General features: G+C 34.3%; 1 protein-coding gene across 48 annotated transcripts in view; it reads left to right on the top strand.

Annotated features, from left to right (window-relative positions):
- Positions 1-25,591, top strand: part of RIMS2 (regulating synaptic membrane exocytosis 2) — a 773,441-nt gene that overhangs the window by 601,255 nt on the left and 146,595 nt on the right. For 26 of the 48 annotated variants that reach the window (XR_010141279.1, XM_063726750.1, XM_063726767.1 and 23 more), the window contains 2 exons: positions 5,311-5,483; positions 6,332-6,583. The exons of 12 other annotated variants lie outside the window; for them this stretch is intronic. Coding sequence is in view for 35 of the 36 variants with exons in the window: in XM_063726750.1 (XP_063582820.1) it covers positions 5,311-5,483; positions 6,332-6,583 (425 nt within the window). In the remaining variant the exon portion in view is untranslated. The remainder of the gene's footprint in view (positions 1-5,310; positions 5,484-6,331; positions 6,584-25,591) is intronic. 10 more of the 48 variants (XM_063726768.1, XM_063726772.1, XM_063726773.1 and 7 more) reach the window with 1 other exon arrangement.

Below are 25,591 nucleotides of genomic sequence, written 5' to 3' on the forward strand. Positions count from 1 at the left end.
GGTAGGACAGAGAAAAACATCATCTGGAAGTAGCTCCTCAAAGAAAAAGTACCTGCAATTGTGTTACTATCAAAGAGCAACAACTATTTTCTTTCGATTATGATATGAAATAAAAACAGGATGACGAAAATGCACATGGTTATTTAATGACTGCAGTGCCAGAATTCCCTCTGCCCTCTTCTTTCCTCTACCTCCCCTAGATTGATACCAAGAGCCCTGCCCAGAACTTCAGCCTAACTTTTATCTTCCAAAGATTATGTTTGCCTTAGTTTTCTTTCCCCTCTCCTATCTTTTGATTAACTCAGTATTTCTTTCTTGAATATGGCATTCGGGTATCCACGTACTTCTCGATAGCATGAGACTTGTTTTTCTTCAAAATTGGGCTTCTATATTATCCAGTCAGTATTTTGCAATAATTAATTTTTTGATTATTGTTTTATAGAATAAATGGTTATCTGGTGAGATTTATTGAAGACAAGTGATATTTAAGGAAATTCATAATCCTGCCTCCATCTTTTGTCTGAAGATCAAACAACCAGAGTTCTTGAGGTGCTTTAGCAAAATCAGAGTTGGAAATGGCCTAACTTAAGAACTTCAAATGAGTACTGGAGAAAATGAAACTGATTTTAGAAATTGTAATTTGTTTTTTTAAGTATATTATTCTAATATATCATTCTAACACTTTAATAATAGCCTTCTTTTCAATAGAGCTCTGCAGATACACTGTTACTTTCCACTAATGTTAGATATATAGGAAGAACATTAACTTTTCCAGGCCACTTAGGAACTCTTTAGAGTCTGGAACATCCTGAAGAATAATCATTTCCTGTAAATTTTTCTAGTTCATGATCTTCTTAATAGTAATGTACAAAACATTAAAATGTTGTCCAGAAAAACTTCTTTACTCTCTTCCAAGATTTTAATGATCTTTAATCAGAGCACAGTTTTCAGCTAAGATATTATCCTTCTTTGTTTTTGTTCCATTAAAGAGAATGGTTAACAGGCCATTCATTGTTCATCTATCAGCTATATTCTAATACAAGCCAATTATTTAAAACATTATGTATTGTATAGTGCCAAGACAACACCAACTATTTCCTAAATAAATAAATTTACTTACTCACATTCATAGCTCATTACCTTGGTATAATAACAATTTACCTTCTCTCTCATTGTTGAAGTGTATAACTTTTGTTTATCATATTTTAGGAAAAGTAAAACTACATTTATCCATTTTAAATGTTGACTCTAGTATTAAGTCGTTTAGTACTTAGATTTCTGGGGGTGGGGGTTGAGTTGTATATGTGAATATGTTATATTCTAAATATGTTCAAAATGTATTCTTCTGAAATTTTATTTATAAAAAATACTTTTCATATTCTTTCTCACTGTCCAGATTTCTCATTTTTAAAAGCATATGTCTATTTGTAATAGAAACCTGAGCTAATCCCAGTGGTAAACACGCTCAGTGGCTTAGAAGTCAACAGAGAAATACATTTGGTGCAAGCCTTGAGTAGATAGCAGAATCATCATTAAACTAGAGCCTTTAGCTAATTCCTGTTCTTTCTTTGTATAAACTATTCCATTCAGTGTCCTTCTATTTAATGACCTTCTGCTTTAGGCATTGGAAATAAGCCTTTGCTATTTGCTAAGCATACTATTATGTATTTTGAATATATTATTTTGAATATATTTTTCTCAAAAATTCTTAAAATGGAGTGTATTCTTATCTTCCTAGTAAGAAGGCTAAACCTCAGAGTTTAAATTAAGTTAAATCTTTGACTCTTAGGTGCTAAGAGACACACAAAGATGAGGAAGATACTGTGCTGGCCTTCAGGAGTTTGTAGTCTAATAGGGGGTTTGAAAATTAAACATGAACACATTTACATACACGTGCACATATATATATTATATATATACACACACACACACAGCCCTATGACAAGAGGTCATGTGTGATGAATTACACACACACTATCTCTTGTCATAGGGCTGTGTGTGAATAAAAGGCATAAAACCTTTACACTATTATAACGCTGTGAAAAAAGGCATAAAACTACAGTATGGGGAATCTTTCCTTAAATTTTGCATATCTAAAATTTTAGCTCAGCAAATTGGATGATCTGAGAAGTCTCAGATAAAGATATGCACAGTGCACACCATGCTAACCTGTCTTTTAAAAACTAAACAAATTAAAGCCTGTATGCACCTATGAATCATAGCAACAAGACTAGACATCATGACAGACCTAAAAAGACAAAGGCTAGAGTAGACAAAATCAGAATCCTAACTACTGAAATTGAAAAGCCAAGTAAGCAGTTAGGTTTCAGATATGAAAGAAAAGCAAATTGGAAAAAAACCAATCAGGAAAGCATGGGATACATGAGTACCAGGTGGCTTTGGATGTCAGGATAAGGTTCTAAGACAAATATTAAAAATGAGGCATGTTCTATGTCAGCCAAGAAGTGTCATATATTTCCTGCTGAGATAAAGATATTATTCATCCTGCAGTTGGGAATCAGTATTTCCCTATTAGGTGATGGGATATGGATGAACCTGGCCAAATGGGGAAGGTGAAGCCTGAGGACATACTAGGAGTCAGTGGTAAAGTTGGGTTTAATATTTTAATTTTGCTTTATAAACATATTTTCTGAAGCAGATCTCTTGGATATATGTAAAAATAATTATGTTTTTGTAGCTTAGAATAGTCTTAATATATTTATTAAGTATTTCTACCTAATATTATTTAGCTAAAGATATTCCTGAAATTTACACAAGCCAGTCTTTGGCTACTGTTTAATCATCATCATCTTCATTATCATTGTCATCATTTGTTATCACTTGTTATGTGTCAGATATTGTGCTAAGTGCTTTACACGCGTTATCTTTTTTAATCGTTGCAGCAAGCCTTGGAGATAGGCACAATTATTATCCATATTTTAACAGATGAAAAACTGAGACTCATAGAAGCAATTGATCCAAGATCACAAACCTAATAATCTGTGTAGCCAGAATTCAAATGATTCAGTCCCATTCCAGAGCATTGGCTCTTAATGATTACATTATTGCCCTTACTACTGCTAGAGTTAAAACTTACAGTTTTCCATTTGAATTTAGATGATATAATAATCCCATGAGCAAAAACAAAAAAGAAATATATTACCAAAACTGCTTTCATATTCAATAATAAATTACTTTAAAAGAAAGAATAGCAGCTACTTTTCTTTTTTATTATAAATTATAAGAATCAGAGAAAAGTCCCCCATATGCAGTATAGTATCTATTGAACAATTTCATAGCTTTGAAAAATTTCTTGAAACTTTGATTTTTATATGAATAAATACCCAAAAAACATATAAGCAAAATGAAAGCCTTCCATATATACCTTACCTTGAGATCACATTTACTTTCAATAAATTTTGTGAAAATATATATAGATATATCATTTATTGTATTATATAGTATACAATATATTATTATATAGTGTACATATTGTATATATTATATAGACAGATATAACATGGATAATGTTGACACCATTAATTTAAATGCTATTCTAGGCAATGGCTTCAACATTGTCATTTAAGGCAAAATGTTTGGTATTTTAAAATGACTTTATTTGAAAAATAATATTATGATCTAAATTGTCTTTGAATAAATTCACTGTACATTAATAATGTTTCTTTTAAAATTAAACCCTATGGCTCTATTTAAATAGATATTTCCTGGGAAAAGGCAGCGATTTTTAGAAGAATTTAATTGTATGCTTTTTGATAATTGAGAGTTTATCTAACAAGATAGAAAGTTAAAGTGGACTAAGAAAGGCTAATTCTCACCTAATTTGAATATATGTTGCTAGGTTAATGGATTTGACTAAAATTTTGTGGAGCCTTAGAAATAATTTCTTTACGTTTGAAGAAGAGTCAATTATTAAAAATGGATAGCTAGATACTGAAAGGTTTCGGAAAAAAACAATCAATAGATCACTTATATCGGATCTACTGTTTATGCTCTGTTGCCACTCAGTTTATCTTGGCCAAAATGTTTATATCTATCTAATACTTGCAATGAATTGTCATTCGTGGTGGATTGTTTATTAGGTAATTATTCTTTAAGACATAGCAAGTGGTTCATATAAAATAATCATCTTTCTAAGGCTTTATGAAATTTGCTAGTATCTGTGATTAGAAAATTCTCCTTTGCAAAATTAACTAGATAAGAATGTTTCAGCATTAAGTTTCAAGTGCGTCTAAACAAATAAAAATCAATTAGCAGATAATCTCTTAACCCAATAATAGTCATATTTGATGTTTATAGTAAGAATACTGTTGTATCACCAAGTTTTAATAATACAGTAATAATACAGGCTACATTTACTTACATTATGCCAGATACCACATATGTCTTAGTTCTAGGCCTTGCAAAAAAAGTTATTATTATCCATTTTTTTATAAGAAGCCTTTTACAGATTAAGTGATCTGCTCAAATTTACTCAACTAGTGAGAGTTTTTCTTACCTCAGGTTTCCAGACTCCAAAGTCTATCCTTTTTACATCTCAACAAGAGGACTCTTAGCAAATGGTTTTTTGTTGTCAAAATAAAGTTAAATTTTGTCCATTAGTTTTTACATTAAATGTATTTTATGAGACTAGGTCATTAACCTAAAGCATTTACGATGATTTTTAATTTACCAGAATATTTGAACACCCAAGAATACCCTGCAACCCTGGCAGTGCCAGTTAACTATCTGACTATTTCAATTCCAGGAAGTTTGAACTATTGTAAATAATAATGACTTTTTCTAGTATTTCTAGGATTCATCAAAATCCAGCAACCACTCTGAAATTAAACTTTCTCTTTTCTCTTGGCTTTTCTAAAAAGAGTTAATGGTTTAATAATTAGATTTTATATTATCTCTAGGTTTTCAGTGAAGCATAATGGATTAATTGATGGCTACTAGAATTTATTAAAAAATAAAAAATTTCTACTTCCTCATATTAAGCCAAATGTTTATTTCCCAGATCTTACCTAAATGTTCTTTCCTGAGGCCAGTCCTGTTTTGAAACTATTTTAATGGCCTTCACTGGGGTGTGGTAAAAACATTCTAATTACTTTGCTAAAAACAAAGGTTTCATATAAATTAAATTTTTCTTTTAGGATAATTGCCATTCACTTTTGTTTTATATGCAACTGAGTGGGATTTTGCAGTTTCCTCTGTGGACAATTAAAGTGCTGAAATAGGAGAAAGCTAATAATTGCTTTGTGTGGTAATACTGACAACTTCTGCGTATTTGTCAATCTGTGTTAACAGTATCGATCAGGATGGGATCCTCATAGAGGGGCAGATAATGTTTCTACTAAATCTTCGGACAGTGATGTAAGTGATATATCTGCGGTTTCAAGGACTAGTAGTGCTTCTCGTTTCAGCAGCACAAGCTACATGTCTGTCCAATCAGAACGCCCAGGAGGAAACAAGAAAATCAGGTGAGTAAGGGGATTTCAACAACAAACTTCTCCAAATATGTTTTAGAAGGTCTTTATGTTTCTTGGATGAACATAAAATTGTTTATTTCTAACAGGTTAATACATATTTTAAAGCAAGGGGAGCTTAACTTCAGTACATACTACTTTTTAATATATTTTAATCCACATTTCAGACTTCTTGCACAGAAGAAAATGTTATGAAACTATGGATAATTTTGCTTACTAGATCACTGGAAATAATATCTTTTTTCATGTTTGTAATTTAAAAATTAAGACCTTTTATTATATCTTTATTGAAATAACAGTGATGGCTGAGACTTGAATTTTTCATGTTCCAAGGAATATGAAAAATAGTATATTTTGTTATTAGAAAACATAAGAATATTACTTTTTCAGTAGGATGCTTTCCTATCCTCTTGAAATTTTTATATATGCATAGAAAAAGTCCTCATCTTCTCAAGAAAATTTATACATGTAGTATATATAAGTTAGTATAAATTTGCATTTCTTACTTGTCCTATAGATTTTGTAGATGCCTAAGCTAAATTTTATTTTACTCTTATTGGATTAAAAATTTTATAATAGGTAGGTCACAGCTTTTACCTTTTTTCATGTAATTTTGTAAAAGGAAAATATGATTTAAAAACTATTACAATTAAGTGCTATTTGTACAGTGCTTCTCTAGTATACACTGAAGTAAGTTTTCAACATTTAAAAGATATAATTTTTACTTACGTTTTGATAGTTTGTATTACCTTTCTGTTTAATTTCATAAGTGTTTTTTCTTGACTTTCTTTCTTTTTTTGTGTGTTTATTTGCATGCCTTCAATTTCTGTTGCTTTCAAAAGACCAAAGGGAATAGAAGAGGGAGGGAAAGAAGGGGATAAGCATGAAGAGATAGTTCATGAGAAGGAAGAGGTAAAGGAAGAAAGAATTAATGAGAATGAGAAAGGGAAAGAGATTGCCAAAACGTGTAATAAGGAGAAAAACAGAAAATCAGGAGACGAGGAAAAAACACAAGATATACACGAGCAAGGGAAAGAAAAAGAACAGTGGAATAAAGAGAATTTGCAAAGGAGATTCTCACAGGATGATGCCAGGTAAAATATGTTATTTGTAGGCATTTCCCATTAGTAATGTAGTCTTTTTTACTATTACTAAAAATTATTTTGCCATTTATATTTGCTTTATTTTCTTGTGTTTTATCTATTTAGCTTCTAATATTACTAATTAATATGTTGGCAAACTATTATCAAATAGATTGATTTATTAAACAGTCTTGAATTTGTATCCACTAGCTCTGAGAGTCTGATTTATTTGGTTACCAAGTTCGTTATGAGTAGCTGAATCAAATGTAAATTTCCCTGTGTCTCTTTTAACATGAGTTACTGTATATCTTCTTTATCTGTAAGGTCTAATAAAGATCATTGAAAAGAGAAACTTGAAAATTCTTTACCAATATTGAAAACTGCTTCAGACAAAAATAAGGCAGAGTTCTTTAAAATGAACTTCTGAAGTGGCTGAAAAAAAATTGAGCTTACTTTACAAGAAAGATTATTTCCTAGAAACAAACTTCAAAAATGAATGAGAAAACAGGTAGCAAATAGTAGACTTTATTCTCGCTCTGGTTCCCTTGCTTCTTCTTAGTTTTCTGGTAGGTTCTAGTGCAGTTTGAGTCCTGCAGAAGATTACAAAGCAGGAGCAATGTTTTTTAATACTCTGAAAAGAAAGAATAGATGCCTTAGGGTTTATTAGAAGGCAAGCGTGGGTTATGCCTTTCTTAAACTCAGTCCATTAGATAAATTTCTGGAGAGGGAACTTTGAACAGGGAGAAGGCCAGGGAAAAAATACAGGCAGCATGGCATAAAAACAACTATATTTTAATTTTCATAGCACAAGCCAGTAAGTAAGTATGAAGCTATCTTTACAGTATTATGTATATTACATACAGTCAAATTAGCACAAATGTGCAGTAAGACTTTATCCTTCTGCTTGAAGATATTAGGTTGTTCTAATTACATTTATATGAGATTGAAAATTGTAAATTATGTACATTTTGGAGGGATGGAGTTTTCTAGTAGTACAGAATTTGATTTTGTGTTAGTACAAAGCCTGCTCAATAAAAGCACGCCTTATTTGTAAGCAAGATTTTGCCTTATTATATCTAAGCCCAGTCTAAAATTGTGCTTGTCTCACTTTTCTCACAGTGAGACAGATATTTGGGATAGATCTCTACCCATTGGGTATACAATTCAGTGATTTAGCTGATGTCCCTTCCCTTGTTATCTTAGATATATTTAACTGTATTTGTGCTCTATGAAAGTTTCTGTATAACAGGCATTAAACATAAAAATGAATCTTAAGGTATGTTTTATTATTTGAATCTAAATTAGTAATTTCAAATCTGTCTTTGATATTTATCTAACTTTTGATAATTACATCGGTTTACTAATAAAGATGACCATTTTTCTGATTTGTTGGGCATAGGATTATTTCATCACTAATGCACAGAGAAAAGCTTTCCACGGTGTCCTTGGAAAGATACATAGAGTTTCCTTTCTTCCAAGAGCAAAGAAAAGAATGAGTCTCTAATGTGTTTTCTACATACTGTATAGATGAGAACACATGAACCCATTGGTGTTTGCCTGGAGCCCAGATCCCACACTGCCATACCTGGCTTGCTGGGCAGAGATTCAGAGAAGACTATAACCTTAAGTTTCTGGTTTTTAAATAGTACTCGCTTCATTATTTCTTCAAAAAAAGAGCACATTATTTTTCAAGGAAAAGCAAAGATGGTACATTCTAGAAATGTGGTTGATCAAAGCACTACACTTAGCTTAAGTAACTGTGTAATGCTTCTGGAACTGTAAACTAGAAGAGGCCAGGTTGATCTCTGTAGGGAACATATATCCTGGAACATGGCAAGAAGTATCAACAGCAATTGTTTATAAGAAAATGTTGGGGCCAGGTGCGATGGCTCACGCCTGTAATCCCAGCACTTTGGGAGGCTGAGGTGGGAGGATCACGAGGTCAGGAGATCAAGACCATCCTGGCCAACGTGGTGAAACCCCGTCTCTACTAAAAGTACAAAAATTAGCTGGGCATGGTGGTGTGCGCCCATAGTCCCAGCTACTCGGGAGGCTGAGGTGGGAGAATCGCTTGAACCCAGGAGGTGGAGGTTGCCGTGAGCCGAGATCATGCCACTGCAATCCAGCCTGGTGACAGAGCGAGACTCCATCCCAAAAAGAAAAAGAAAAAGAAAATGTTGGTAGCACTCATTAATCATTTCAACATAGGCTTTTGAATTTGCTTTTACTTCTTAGAATAAATCTCAGTCTTTATTGTGAGGGAAAATATATCTGAGTATTCCAAGCATCATTTTGTTTTGGTAGTTGATAAACACAATCATAGATTGTTTAAACATTAATAACAACTTATGTTCTTATACAACATTATTGGAAATAATCTTATTCTATACTACAGGCTGAATATTCCATATCTGAAATGTTTGGGACCAGAAGTGTTTCAGAGTTTGGATTTTTTTCAGATTTTGGAATTTTTACATATATAAAATGAGATATATTGAGGATAGGACCCACGTGTAAACACTAAATTCATTAATGTTTTATAGACACCTTATACACATAGCCTGAAGGTAATTTTATCCAGTATTTTTAATAATTTTGTGAATGAAAGAAAGTTTGTCTGCATTGAACGATCAGAAGCAAGCAAAGACATCTGTCTCAGTCACTCATGTGGACAGTCTGTGGTTGTTTGGCATCATACCATTTCTGACTCTGAATTTCTGTGCTCCCAACCAGTAGTCACTTTCTTGCACTTACTAACACATAAGTACTTAACAGTAAAAAATATGACAAACTATTAATACAGTGAAAAGGTAATGTGTTCAGGGAACTAAGCAGCATAGTAGCATCACCAGAACACCTATATCAGCACTTAAGCAATAACAAAAAAAAAAACGATGACAGGCTTTCAGCCTCTCCCTACAATATTGTGTTTTGATTTAAAGGTTACTGTGCATTGTGGCACTCAGAAAGTTTTGGATTTTGGAGCAGTTAGGATTTTGGATTTTCAAATTAGGGAATGCTCAACCTATATATGATTGACATTTTATATCTTTTATTTGAAATCTAAGTTTTATGAAGGGTGGTCCAAAAGTAATTGCAGCTTTTGCCATTACTTTTAATGGCCATTACTTTTAATGCCATTAATTTTAATGGCAGAAGCTGCAATTACTTTTGCACCAACCTAATATGAAGGAAAAAAAAAATTTACCTCAGAGTTTAACATTTATAGCAATGCTAGTACTTACAATTAACCCAGTAACTAAAATAAACAGAATCCAATATAATTGTTATTTTCATTAATTAGATCTAATTGTATGATACAGATCTTGCTGCATGATTATGTTCATTTTATAGTAAGTCACATTTTAGTAAGTCTACTGAATGTAAAAGTAGAAATGAATAGCAAAAAGTAAGTTCAAAAATAGTTTGTTAAATGTTTGAATATAATATTTTTCCTGTTAATTAATGAGTAATATATTTATACTTAGCTATATTTACACACACATCAAAAATAAAAATTTAAAAAGTTTAATGAAATTAAACATGTTAAAATTTCTAAGCCTGAGAGTGATGCAGTTTCTTAGCCATGTGTGGATGGATGTTTGAGGATAGTTCCATATCCAAAATGTCATCAGGATGGCCTCAACAAATTCATAAGAATATTTGATGAAATATTCAGAGAGAGGCAATCTTAAGTAATTTGCAATGGAAGATAGAAAAAACAAATACTGAAAAGCATAGTATTGTCAAAAGCAACAATGTTGGTAACTTTGTGTTCAAACCAAAAATCAAGAAATTATTTCTCTACACACTTATGGTTCTCAGGCATATCTATAAATGCTATGGAATTATCATTGCTCTTTTTTAAGAGAATTGCTCTTTTTGAGATAGAGACTTTTTTAAGGAAAAATTTGGGGCATCAGTTCAAATTTTCATGAATAACTGATCTTAAGAGACACCATTTCAATTATCTAGCAAAAGATCTCATAATCTTTAGAAGAGCAAGCAGAATAATTGTTAATGAAACATTTATTCAAAGTCACTGCTGCTAACATATTCTAGATCAGAGTTAGTGTGAAAACAGATTACATAGCTATGTGATATAACTTGATATATACAGCCTATTTATGCCTATATTATAGAATTTTAAAGGGGAAGCAGAGGTTTCTTGAAAATAGTTGTGATTAGGACTCTAAAATACCAGGATTGTCATCCTGAGTGTTGTGTACACCTATCTATTTTGTCTATCTGGGCTTTTTAGCTTGTTAAACAGAGGAATGGATTTTTCAATGATTCACGCACCTTTCCATAGCTTAGATGATAGTATACAACAAACAGGAAAGTGAGCATTGCCTGTTATACTGATGATTTGCCTTTAATATCATAAATTCAAGAGGTAATTGGTTCTGTGACTGACCGCTGGTACAACAAACAGCTGAACATAAGTTTCTACTATTTGGCAGATGTTTCCAGACAGTATTTAATATTCCATTCCAATATTCCATCAAGCTTAGTTTTTTGTTTTGTTTTGTTTTTAATTTTCTGGAAGTGTGTTTCAGTGCCAACTCATCCCAGAGGGTAAGATGGGCTATGTTCCTCCACCAACTATTACCTGAGGCTTGTACTTTCTTTTTTGTTGTTGTTTTCTTCTTTATCACTAAGGCTATCTTCTATTTATTACCAATGAAAACCTTATAAGCCCAAATAACTTCTACTCTGTTTTATGATTGTGCATAATACTCAACTGGGAACTTTTTGAAAGTACTTGAACATCACCCTAAAGTTGTGATTCTGCATTTTTAAAACACCACAGGTGATTATGATGCCAGTATTGTGTAGGTACTATTCCTCCTCTCTTTTGGGTTGCTTGTATTTCCTAATGAAATTTCAGTTCAGTTTGTCAATTCAGGGGGAAAATTTCTGGAATTTTGATAGAGATTGTGTTCAGTTAGATCAATTTGGGGATTGTTACCATTTTAAGAATATTAAGTCTTCTAATCCATGAGCACAAAATGTTGTTCCATTTATTTTTTCTTTATTTTTCTGCCCCATATGATCTGCAGAAAACATTTATTTTTTCTTTACTTTCTTTTTTTTTCTTGAGACAGCATCTCACTGTGTTGCCCAGGCTGGAGTACAGTGGTACAATCATGGGTCACTGCAGCCTCTATCTCCCCAGGCTCAGGTGATCCTCCCACCTCAGTCTCCTGAATAGTTATGACTACAGGGGCACGCCATCACACCCAACTAATTTTTTAAAAATTTTTTGTAGCGACAGGGTTTGGCCATGTTGCCTGGGCTGGTTTCGAACCCCTGGGCTCAAGCAATCCTCTCTACTCAGCCTCCCAAAGGGCTGGGATTATGGGTGTAAGCCACCATACCCAGCTTCTTTACTTCCTTGCAATGATGTTTTGTAGTTTTCAGTATATACATCTTTTACTTCTTTTCTTAAATTTATTCTAAGTATTTTGTTTAGATGCTATTGTAAATGGAATTGTTTCATTACTTTCATTTTTCATTGTTCATTGCTAGTGTATAGAAATACGATTAATTTTTGTATGTTGATCTTATATCTTTGCTGTAGTCATTTTTTAGCTGTAATCGTTTTTTGTTGATTCCTTAGAATTTTCTATATAGGAGATCATGTCACCTGCATTTAAAGATAGTTTTACTTTCTCTTTTTCAATCTGAATCCCTTTATTTCTTTTTCTTGCCTCATGAATCTCCTCTGCTATGTTGGTTAACTTATGGCTAGAACCTCCTCTACTATGTTGAGTAGAAGAGGCTCAGGGAAAGTTCTTAAAGAAACAGCAATACCCATATAGAATTACTTTTACATTAGCTATCCAAGCATTTTTGAGGATATTGTTTCTTATGCTACTCATCCATTTTAGAATAGTCTAGGTAAAACTAAGATTTTATTATTATCTCTCTTAAAGAACTAATATAGCTGCCTTACTGATAAGAAAACAATGTAGCCCATTGTATTTTCTTTTTTATCTAGTCTGTTGGCAAGTTCAAGTGAAATACCAAAAACATACTAATCCCATTCAATTTCTTGTAATATATATTATATACTATATATAATATATGTAATATATATTTTGTATATTATATATGTAATATATTTATATATTATATATGTAATATATATTATATATTATATTATGTATATATTATATATGTAACATGTATTATATATATATATTTGAGACAGGGTCTCACTCTGCTGCCCATGCTGGAGTGCAGTGGCACAATCTCTGCTCGCTGCAACTTCCATCACCCTGGTTCAAACAGTTCTCCTGCCTCAGTCTCCCAAGTAGCTGGGATTACAGGCATGCGCCACCATGCCCAGCTAATTTTTATAATTTTAGTAGAGACAGCATTTTGCCATGTTGCCCAGGGGCTGGTCTCAAACTCCTGACCTCAAGTGATCCACCTGCCTCAGCCTCCCAAAGTGCTTGGATTACAGGCGTGAGCCACCGTGCACAGCCTTCTTGGACTATATTAATTCTACCATATTAGACGTAATAATTGAAATTTTTTACCATTGTCATTTTTTATTGTACACATTTAAGGTGTAAAATGTGATGTTTTGATATGCTTATTTTGAGATATATATAGATACACACACACACATATATACACACACATAGCATTTACTGTAGTCAAGCAACTTAACATACCCATTGTCTCATATAGTTACCTTTCTTTCTTTCTTTTATTTTGTGTGTGTTAGGAGTACCTAAAATCTACTCTCTTGTTTGCCTCCCTTTTGAGGATTTGTTTTTCTACATCTATTTTATTACAATTACAAGTTATGTAACTTTTTGTTGCATAACTGAAATTATGTATGCTGCTAAATTTAGTTAGCAGTTTTTATATTTTATCAGGCAAACTTTATTTAGAATTTGATCTCATTGCCAGTCTCTTCTTGAAACATTTTGTTTGCCCTCTTGGCTTTTATGATTGCCTCTTAGTTCTCCATACACTCTGGCCACCTCTGTCTTCTTTGTGAGCTTTCTGTATGTCCTCCATGTTGACATTTTCCAGGATCCCATCCTGGGCCCTCTTTTCTTCACTATCTACACGTATTATCTTGATGGTGCATTCTGCTTCATGACTTCAGGTAGCATGTATGTATTGATAACTTCCAAATCTATACTTCCAGCCCAGATCTCCCTCCTAATTATCTGCCAGATCTGTCCACCTGGGTTCTGGACATCTTCTTGTATGTCCCAGGGGCATGCTAAGCTCAGCATGTAAAATTAAATTCGTTATACCCCTCATCAAACCAGCAGCCAAAATAAATAACTTACTCCTCCTTCTATACACTCAGTCTCAGTGCATGGCCTGGTATCTTTGCACCTGCTCAAACCAGAAACCTGGGCATCACTCTTGATTAGTTCTTCTCCACTGGGCACAATTTCTTCCCTCCATTCACCAAGTCTTGTTGATTCTAATGCTTAATTGCCTCTGAAATATGTTTATTTCTCCATATCCCCATTTCTCCTTCCATAACTTGAGATATTATCTCTCATGGAGATTAGTTTAGTAGGAAATGCTTATCTTAAAAAATAACTTATAAATCTAAGCTGTATTAGTCCATTTTCATATTGCTGTAAAGAAATACCTGAGACTGGATAATGTATAAAGAAAAAGAGGTTTAATTGACTTATAGTTCCACATGCCTGGGGAGGCCTCACAATCATGGAGGAAGGTGAAGGAGGAGCAAGGCACATCTTACATGGCAGCAGGCAAGAGACCACGTGCAAGGGAAATGCCCTTTATAAAACCATCAGATCTCATGAGATTTATTCACTATCACGAGAGCAGCATGGGAAAAACCCGCCCCCATAATTCAATTACCTCCCACCCAATCCCTCCAATGACACATGGGGATTATGGGAGCTATGATTCAAGATGAGGTTTGGGTGGTGACACAGCCAAACCATATAACAAGCTCATTAGGATAATAGCATAAAATATGAGTAGTCAGTTTCTCTGAAGTAGTTAATTTGTGAAAACATCAGAGAAAAAGATCTCTGCTTTGGTAAATAGGTAAACAATGTGGTATATCCATGCAGTGGAATATTATTCAGCTGTAAAAAGGATTGAACCACTGATTCATACTACATGGATGAAGCTTGCAAAACTTATGCTAAGTAAAAGAAGAAAGGCACAAAAGGCCATATATTGTATTATTTCATTTATATGAAATGTCCAGAATAGGAAAATCCTTAAAAAAAAAGTAGATTACTTGTTGCCAGGGGTTAAGGGGAAAGGAGACTGGAGAATGACTACTAATAGATACAGAGTTCATTTTTGGGGTGATGAAATGTTGTCAAAATAGATAGTGGTGATAATCACACAACTTTGTGAATGTTCTAGAAGCTGCTGAATCATGTACTTTAAAAGGGTGTGTTTTATCACCTGTGAATTACGTCTTTTTTAAATGCCAAAAAAAGTCTCCAAAAAAAAGTGGGGGAAGGAGAATCTATAGTCTACGTTGCTTCTTCTATAAATATGACTTTAGTGGTGATAATATGCAAACAATATTTTGTTTAGGGTTTAGTTTGTCAAGCATCTTTTCTTTTATTCTAATACTCCTTCCAAGCCACCTTTCCCTAAAATATTCATCTTTTTTCTATTTTTCTCATCTGTGCATATATTTTTAAATTTCCAGAGTGCTGAAGATGAATAAAACACAGACCTTATGCTCAAGAAAAGGTGATTTTTTTTCCTTTCTGTTACTGTCCAAAATTTATTCTTTGGACATAAATATAATCACTGGCCTAAAACTGTGAACTGGCTACATATTGAAGATTCTCAATTAATAATTAAATATATTATTCTCAAAAATTTAGGAAAATTACTAGGTTAAATGTTGACACGCCATCATATTATTTTCCTGTGTGGTAAACTTGAGTGTACTCATGACTTCACAGTCACTATATGTGACCCTTCAAGTGACAAATTTGGGACTAGGTAACATACATGGTCTGAAGAGAAGGTCTATCTGAAGATAGAGGACTGAGAATGCACATCTACTAGAGTAAGAACCTGAAGATGGAGGAGGAGATGGGATCAGAAACATAGCTGGACAAACTGGCTTGAAAAGGGAAAAACAAATATGAAAATAGATAAGTTATTAGATAAGGAGTTGGGAAGTTGGCTAATACTGTCTGATGGCCTAGATTTTCTCAATCACATAAGAAGTAAGAATATAAGAGTTTAAAAGTTGAGTTAGGGGGTTTGAAGATTTGGAATAACTACTGAAGAAAATATGAGAAGTAGCTTACCATGGACAAATTAAAGGGTTGTTGAATAGTTCTGCAGGTTGGAGACAAACAGTTTCAAGAGACACCAGCATGAGAGAGCAGTGTGATCTTTCTCAGTAGTGTACCATGGACAAATTAAAGGGTTGTTGAATAGTTCTGCAGGCTGGAGACAATTTCAAGAGACACCAGCATGAGAGAGCAGTGTGATCTTTCTCAGTAGCACTGAGATAGGTAAAGTGTAGAAACAGTTAAGTCACACTATAGCATTTATTGAGGAGTGGGAGTTTTGATGGATGGGGTTGTTGGAAAAAATAGCAGTAGAAAGAAACTGAGAGTGCTTGTATAAATGTCAGTGCTAAATAACAAGGAAGACAAGTTCATGTGGGAACTGATGAAGTAGGATAAAACAGATGAAATCCAAGAATTGGAAAATTATATGATATAGTAAAAATAGGGTTCGGGGAGGTAAGAGGTTTTAGTTATAATATGTCTTTGAGGCCTGTGTGATGGCTCATGCCTGTAATCCGAGCACTTTGGAAGGCCAAGGCAGTTAGATAGCTTGACTCCAGGAATTTGAGACCAGCCTCTTCAAAAAATACAAAAATTAGCCAGGCATAGTATTGCACACCTGTGGGCCACTACTTGGGAGGCTGAGATGGGAGGATCCCTTTAGCTAGTGAGGCAAAGGCTGCAGTGAGCTGAGATTGTACCACTGCACTCCAACCTGGTTGACAGAGTGAGACCCTGTCTCAAGAAAAAAAAAAAAGAGAGAATATGTTTTTGAAATGTAATATTTTATATAGATGCTATTCTATTAGTTGAAAAATTATATGACACAGCATTGGAGTGAATAGAGTGTAATGGAAGAGAAGATAAATATGAAGATAACTGGATTTATGTAAGTTTGGGATAATTGGGCGATTGGTTAGGTTTTTGTAACGGCTATTTAAGTCCTTTAGGATTGTGGTAAAATTGAGAATTGAAGAAAAGTCTAAGCCAGATCTCAAGGACTTCAGTAAATGAAGGAGTGACCATTAGATACCAGAAAGGGAATAAAAGGGGTTGGGTTTCGGGAGGGGCAGAGGTATAAGTTAGCATAGCCAGTTGTCATAAACTGCAAAGAAATTTAAACTTTTAAATAAAAGTGGAAGGTAAATATTCAAGAAAAAGTATCAACTAGCCAGAAATATTACAACCTAGGAAGAAAGATAAGTATTTGTTACTAGAAAGAACCTCAGTGGAAACAGCGTGTTCAAGGAAGTGGGTTTTAGTTAAAATAAAGGTTAGTATTGCATTGTGCATAGTGAAAAGGGTTCCACTTGCTATTGGTGTCGCCACACTTTCAGGGTGATCAGTTCTACTAACTGATATTATTTCTAATTCGATACCATATGAAATTGGACATCAGTGTTAATTAAAAAAAAAAGTTTTAAGACAGAGTCTCATTTTGTCATCCAGGCTAAAGTGTAATGGTGCTATCATAGCTCACTTCAACCTCGACCTTCTGGGCTCAAGCAATCCTCCTACCTCAGTCTCCCAAGTAACTGGTACTATACAGGTACATGCCACCATGCCTGGCTAACTTTTAAAAAAAATTTTAGAAGGCTGGGCACGGTGGCTCACTCCTGTAATCCCAGCACTTTGGGAGGCGGAGGTGGGCAGATCATGAGGTCAGGAGATCAAGACCATCCTGGCTAACATGGTGAAACCCCATCTCCACTAAAAATACAAAAAAATTTAACCGGGCATAGTGGCACGCACCAGTAGTCCCAGCTACTCATGAGGCTGAGGCAGGAGAATTGCTTGAACTGGGAGGTGGAGGTTGCAGTGAGCTGAGATTGCGCCACTGCACTCTAGCCTGGGCGACAGGGCAAGACTCTGTCACAAAAAAAAAAAAAAAAAGAAAAAGAGAAAAGAAATGAAATGAAAAGAAATGAAAAAATTTTAGTAGAGACAGTGTCTCACTATGTTACCTACCCAGACTTGTCTTGAACTCCTGGCCACAGACAATCCTCTCACTGAAACCTCCCAGAGTGCTGGGATTATAGGCATGAACCCCCCAGCCTAAAATTCATTCTCATGTCTTACATAAGTTTTAAGAGACTTCTACAGTTTTACTTTGTAATATAGTTAGTAACTTCTATTTATTTGTATTTCTGTGATAACTGGTTATTCTATCCTTATTCAGAGATGCCTGCACAGATTAATTTTTACTGATTAATTTCATTATAGATAACAATTTAGAGTTATATACATTAAAAATGTTCATTATCATTGATTAATATATTCAACTTTTGTTTTATGGCATTACTACTATTGATTAATTTGCAGGTAAATATTATTTCTATTAACTTATCTGCTATAGGGATAAAATGCATTTCTATGCTCTTTTCACATTTAATTTCTAACATTTTTCCCACTGATTATACATTAAGGAGTAAAATGAATTTAGTATGAAAGTAGAGAAATCATGAAATTGGAATGAATTCTACTGTATGAAATAATTACAGTAGAAAAAAATGCTGCAGTAGCTTCCATCATATTCAATATTTATTTTTAAAAGCAAATAAGGACAATTAATCTATAGCTGTTATTCAAACTAAATGCAGTATTCTGACCAGTGATTCCCTCATAATCATGTTTATCCCTCATGATAAGTAAATTTAACATACAGAATTTCGAATTTTATATATAGTAAAAGAAAAAGTTTGAAATAAAAGAACTTTCATGCATGAGTATTATTGTTAGATGCCATAACATCAGTATAGTGTGGTACTATAGTATGACTTTATTTTCAAATTCTGATTCTCCATACAGAAAAAATGGAATCTAATCTTCAGGATACAAAAGTGAAAAAAAAAATCCAAGAACACCTGACCTGAGACTTTAGGATTTTAAGGAAGAAACAATTCCAGTCTTTATTTTTTAGCCATGTCTTGACTTCAACGCTTTGCACTTCTCCTTGACCCTTCTCTTTCCAGGATCTTGTCTGTTCCTTGCGCGTATGTTCATGTTGACTCTTCTACCTGAATTGTGGCTTCTGGTTTCTTTATGAGTAAAGTACCTCCTCATCCTTCACCACTCAACTCACATGTGAATTCTTCCATGATGTATCTTCTCTTCTCTTCACAGCTTATATATAATATTCTTTTAAAATAATAGTTTCTCTTGTGATACCCATTTTCTCCCCTGTGATACAGTTATTTAAGTATATATTTAATCTATCGTGGTTGATTAGTTGAGTATAGTATATCTATCATTTTTATCTTTTTATTTTTCTGCCTCCCTACAGAATCTACAATATTTCATACATAGTAGGGACTCAATAAAACTTTGTATATGAATAAATTAGACTGCAATAAAACAGTGAAAGTTTACAGGTGTGAAGAGTTCCAAAGAAATAGAGCTTCCAACATAGTACTTCTAACATAATGCAATATCCAATATGCTCGTCACAGTCTTCTTTGACAAAAGTTTTTAAATAGTCCAGGACAGGCTGGTATTGGTGTCTCATGCATGTAATCCTAGCACTTTGGGAGGCCAAGGCAAAAGGATTGCTTGAGCCCAGCAGTTCAAGACCATCCTGGGCAACACAGCAAGACTCCATCTCTACAAAAACTTTAAAAAAATTACCCTGTGATGGCACATGCCGAGTCTGAGGCAGGAGGATAGCTTGAGCTCAGAGGTTCAAGCCTGCAGTTAGCCATGATCAAACCATTGCATTCCAATCTGGGCAACAGAGAGATCCTGTCTCAATAAATAATAAATAAATAAATAGTCCAGGTGGTTTTTCACCTGCCCCCCCACAATGGAAATAAACTTCTATTTCAGAAATCAGTGGAAATTACTTCATAATAATGTATTTCATGGCTCATATGTATTCCATTTAGGAACAATTTGGTTGGTTGGTTGGTTGGTTGATTTACTGATATATGATGAATAGTCATTTCCCTCATCTTTTCATCTTTCAAAAGAATTCTCTTTACACTATTCTTTTGGGGCATATTCAAAGATTGGCATGAGTTTGCTTAATGTTTAAATTCTAATGGTATCTTTTGTTATTTTTTCTTTTTTTTATTTAAGAGACGAGGGTCTTGTTTTATCACCCGGGCTGTAGTACAGTGGCATGATCATATCTCACTGCAGCCTCCAACTTCTTGGCTCAAGCGATCTTCCTGCCTCAGCCTCCCAAGTAGCTAGGACTACAGACATGCACCACCATGCCTGGCAATTTTTTTTTTAATTTTCATTTCTGTAGAGATGGGATTTTGCTGCGTGCCCAGGCTGGTCTCAAACTCCTGTCCTCAAATGATCCTTCCACCTTGGCCCCCCAGAGTGCTTGGATTACAGGCATAAGCCACCATACCCAGCCTTTTGTTACCTTTTCTTATGGTTTTCTCCCACTCTTGATAGATTTCATGCAGGATTTTTAGATATAATGTAATTATCATTTGGAGATGGCAAAAATAAGAAAATTTGTAGAATTAGTCTTCTGGGACTTTCTATGAAAATATTTTGAGTAGATATATGGTTGTCTGAAGACCACTATGTATTTTCTAGATAGTCTATTATTTACTCAGTTTTTACTATTTCTGTATACCACAGCGTATGAATTGCTACCTTATATGGTACACCTGTCATATATAGAGACTTAAGAGTTCTGATCTGGCACCTTGAGGATTAGACTGGCTTGCTTTGCTAAGCTGTGAATGAGAACTTGATGCCATGAACACTGACTCATAGTAAGCATACAATGAGTCTTCATCACTTTTCATCATCCAAATTTTTAGTATAAGAAATAATCTGCCTGTAATCCCAGCACTTTGGGGGGCCGAGGCGGGCAGATCAATAGGTCAGGAGATCGAGACCATCCTGGCTAACATGGTGAAACCCTGTCTCTACTAAAAATACAAAAAATTAGCTGGGCGTGGTGGTGAGTACCTGTAGACCCAGCTACTCCAGAGGCTGAGGCAGGAGAATGGCGTGAACCCGGGAGGCGGAGCTTGCAGTGAGCCGAGATCGCATCATTGCACTCCAGCCTGGGCGACAGAGTGAGACTCTGTCTCAAAAAAAAAAAAAGAAAGAATGCTCTAAGTCCCCCAAAAACATGCATGAGAGGTAATATAGCATAATGAGTAAAAGTTAACTCTGGATTCAGACAGAACTCGATTGAGTCCTTGTTCTGCCAGTTTCTAACAATATAAAGTTGGGAAAATAAAAGCCACTCTCTTCGTATGCTGGGGATAATAATAGTAATTTTTTTAGAGGGTTGTCATGAGAACTCAATGCAGTAATGCCCTTAAGGCACTTAACACTTTCTGGCACATGACAAGCATTTCATAAATAATAGAGATGGGTTTAAAAAAAGAAAGGAATCACAAAGAGGAAAAACAAATTTATAAAATTCTCACATTTTTTAGCTTTTTAGAACTGCATATTCCATAGAAACTTTCCTCACACTTTTCCACATGACAATTCGGAATAGGATAGATCCATTTTGCATTTCATGCAAGATAAAATATTTTCTGAAGTACCAAAAGATTTCATTATAATTTCACAAAGTAATAGGGTAGAGATTGTGGACAATGTTTATAAGGTTTGTTTCATAGTTTGATATGGTTGACCTTTAGTGGTTATGGAATTAAAATTATTTTATTTCTTAAATTGCCTTTATTTTATTCAGCAAATAATTTTTAACATCTATGTGCTAGACCCTGTGCCAAAATAGGGAAAATAGTTGTTAGCAAAACCTAGCCCTTTCCTCAAAGAGCTTATTGCCTAGAGGGGAGATGGATAAGTGAACAAATGATTACAATATAGAATAAAAAGTATAAAAAGTAATTAGATTGATTTGAAAATAATAGTTCCCATTGGTAAAGCATTTTATAAGCCACTTTAATTTCACTTAAAGCTCTCTTTGAAGCTCAGATTGATGGAAAATTGATGTTTTTTTTCATTCTTACAATATATATTACATATACACTATCAAAACATATGCAAATACACACTATATACTGTATGTTCTTTTGAGTTGTTTTGTACAAATAGACTCTATAATCTTAATTTAATCATAATGGACACATCCGTATTATCATTTCACATTTCAACTATGCATCCCAGCATAGCTACGTCTCCCTCCCTCCCTCCCTCCCTTCCTACCTTTCTTCCTTCCCTTTCCTTCCTTCCTTTTTAAAAAATTTTCTGTGAAAACAAAAAGTTATTTTCCCTTGCACTTCTAAATTTTTAAAAAATTTAATTAATTTTTGTTGTTGTTGTTTTTGAGACAGAGTCTCCCATTGTCACCCAGGCTGGGGTGCAGTGGCAAGATCTTGGCTCGCTGCAGCCTCCACCGCTGGGGTTCAACCGATTCTTGTGCCTCAACTTCCCAAGTAGCTGGGATTATAGGCATGTGCCACCATGCCGGGCTAATTTTTGTATTTTTAGTAGAGACAGGGGTTTGCCATGTTGTCCAGTCTGGTCTTGAACTCCTGGCCTTAAATGATTCCCCACCCTCAGCCTCCCAAAGTGCTAGGATTACTGATGTGAGCCACAGTTCCCGGCTGTACCTATAAATTTTAAATATTATCTTTTAGTTTCAGTGCAGGCTAAACATCACTATTAGTTTTGTTGGATTGAATCTAGCATAATTCACATATTAGTTTAAAATGTAGATGTTTTAAGAATTGATATTATCTACTTTGTTTATGGACTCAAGCATTCTACTAATACATTCTTTGAGGCTCTTCAATCTTTTATTTCTAATTTTTAATAAATTTCTAGTTAATAAGTCAAACTTTTACCATTTGAACAAAACAGATTCATTAACATAATTCCAATATATGGGCAGCCCTTGTAGAATTGATTTCCTTTTTTAAACCAAGAGTGCATCTCCTGTCATGTGTGAGTGTTATGCAGCAAACTTAAAAAGAAACATTTGAATTTACGTCACATTCTTTTTCATACTTTATGGGGCTTCATTTTTTTTAATTTAAATTAAGATTTTGGGGGTTTGTTGGCAGGTTAATGTATAGACTATGTGATCTCTTAAGCTCTTTAAAATAATCTGTTAAGCAAATAAAAAATGACTATGTGATACCTGACATTTGGAAAATAGTTTCTGGAAGATAAACCATAGTGCCCTAATTTATAAGCTACTCCTAGCAGGTCTTTGAGGCTTTGTATCAATTTGGACATAGACCAGATCTTGGACCACAAGAGCACCATTTGGGGTGACGTATCAGTAAATTACTTTTCAGTACCCTAGAGGACCAGAAGAGTTAATGCAGCTTCCAGGGAAACAGAACACCGGGCAGTGTAACTCAGGCGGTGGGATGGCCGGATTGGATTTGTCGTAAGCATGTCTCAATTGTGACTTTAGAGCTCAAGCTGTGACAGCGCATCAGGGCTTTTCCTCTCTTCTCTTCCACCCGCTATGTTTCTAGGGGACTGAGCATCAGTGCCCCTCCCTGCAGAGTTGCAGCACTGAGAGATTATTATGTTCTTAAAAGTGAAAGCCTATAATTTAAGGTCATAACACCGCCTTTAAAATGGAGATTGAAATACAGTAATATAAAATACATAAGGCGTCAAGATGTAGCAAATGTCTCTTCCCATTGGATTTTTCCATTTACGGGAGGATAGTAATACCCTGTATATTTTCTCGAAATATATAGTATATTTTCCATATTGATTGTGTAGCTTTTTCATTTAAAGTGGAGCCAAGGGGTAATAGAGATAATCAGAGGACACAAAGATAATTTTATGTTTGGTAATGAGAAAGTCTTTATGGAGAAGATGGGAAATAACTTTGCTATTGAAAGAAAGGGTAGACATTCAATTGCAAAGAAGCAGAGAGAGGTGGGAGGATGAATAAATAAAAAGGTCAAAGTCAGAATACTTAAAAGGTATTCAATAAGCGAGCAAGTACTCTGCATAACTATATTGGAGTGTCCATACAGGACAGCGAGACACAGGACTACACTTCAAAGCACCTTGAAAACCAGTGTAAGAATTTGCAAGAGTTCTTAGGTCCTTGCGACTCAGTGTGGTCTCCAAACCAGCATGGGCATGCCCTAGGACCTTCTTAGAAATGCAGATTTTCTGCCCAACCCCAGACCTACTGAATCAGATTCTACGTTTTCACAAGATCCTCAGACCATCTGCATGTCAGTTAAAGTCTGAGAAGCACTACTCTGGAAGAGAACCAGTTATGTAGTGGAGAAAGTGCAGGACTGGGGCTCCTGAAGATTCCAGAGCTATCATTCACAAACCGTGTGTCTTTGGACAAATCCCTTAAAATCCCTAAGCTTGTTTGCTCATATGTGAAATGATTATATTTGAGCCTTCCAACTCTGAAACTCTATTCTCTCACTCAATGGACATCATCTAAAGGGAGATTGTGATATGAGGGGATATAAATAGTTATGCTTTAGAAAGACCAATGTAAAAACTGTTTCAACATGGATTTGAGATAGAAAAACAAAAAGAAGACAGAAACTGGAATACTAGTTAAAACACAGTGTAGAATTCTAAACCTGAGGTTATAAAAATATAAAAATATACTTTTGTGTAAAATTATTTACTAGTAATACTGCTAATACCTTCTTAGTATTAGCATTACATTCCATTGTCTGCATTTTTTATTACATTCATTAAACTATATGACATAGGTCATGCCACAAAAAAGTGAGAATAAGTGAGGGGAGGCAAGGGAGAGAAAATTAAAGAGAAAGAAAGGGAGAGAGAAATTGAAAACAATTTCCCAGAACCAGGCAGTAGCAAAGAAGGCCAAGCAACTCCAACAAATATGTTTAAAAGTCATAAAATGGATTGTTTTTTAATTGGCACTCCTTTGATATGGCTGCTATCTCTCGGATTAGAACATTGTTACAAAAGTTGTAGGGCTCTAGAAAGGAAAGTCCTCATGCCTCACTCAAAACTAGCTACAACATCAGCATTGCAAAAGGCATGAAATTATTTTTAAAGGCATGAACAAGTTGACAGAACACTGATTTTTTTACTCCCAAAGAAAATTTTACTTTAATATATTAGGTTGCCTAGTGGCCCACTGGGGGATTTATAATCTGTCTTTCTTTACTTTTTAAAAAACATTTTTATTATAAAAATTTCTTCCAGTCCACACGAAGTATCTTTAGCTATCTCTTCCAGATAAATACAGTGTCTATTTGAATTGATCGAATTCAACGGATTCATTTCATGGTTTTTTATTTATGTCCTCCCACATTTAAAATAAATAAGGTTAATACTGATAGAACAAGGTTGTATGGGTCTTAGAAGGATCTATTTTTTCATCACACCTCTTTTGTTCCATCTTGCTTAGTAAATCAGATGCTAGACATATTTTGATTAGTTTGTACTTTAATGGATCATGTATGGAGGGTCCACCTTTCACATTGGGGCCATTAATTTTTCTTGAGTCTGATGGAAAAAACAGGTAGAGCTTTTTTTGTGTGCTGATTGAAAAGTGATGGATTATTTTCATGTGGTAAGAAACACAATGTTTTCTTTAGCACAGCAGGATATGATGTTTGCAAGGTCTAACAGTGAAATATTATGCATATCTGCCACCGGCCGGCTGCCAGAAATGGAACAGCAAAATCAGAGATTTTGAATTTGAATCTTAAAACCAGTACAGCCTACAAAAAAGCTAATGAGCCATTCTAAGCAGAAAAAGCTTTTATACTAATAGATGGTGCCTGCCATACACGCCTGCATTTAA

This window comes from Pongo abelii, chromosome 7 (assembly GCF_028885655.2).
Source record: "Pongo abelii isolate AG06213 chromosome 7, NHGRI_mPonAbe1-v2.0_pri, whole genome shotgun sequence".
NCBI classification, from domain to species: Eukaryota; Metazoa; Chordata; class Mammalia; order Primates; family Hominidae; genus Pongo; species Pongo abelii.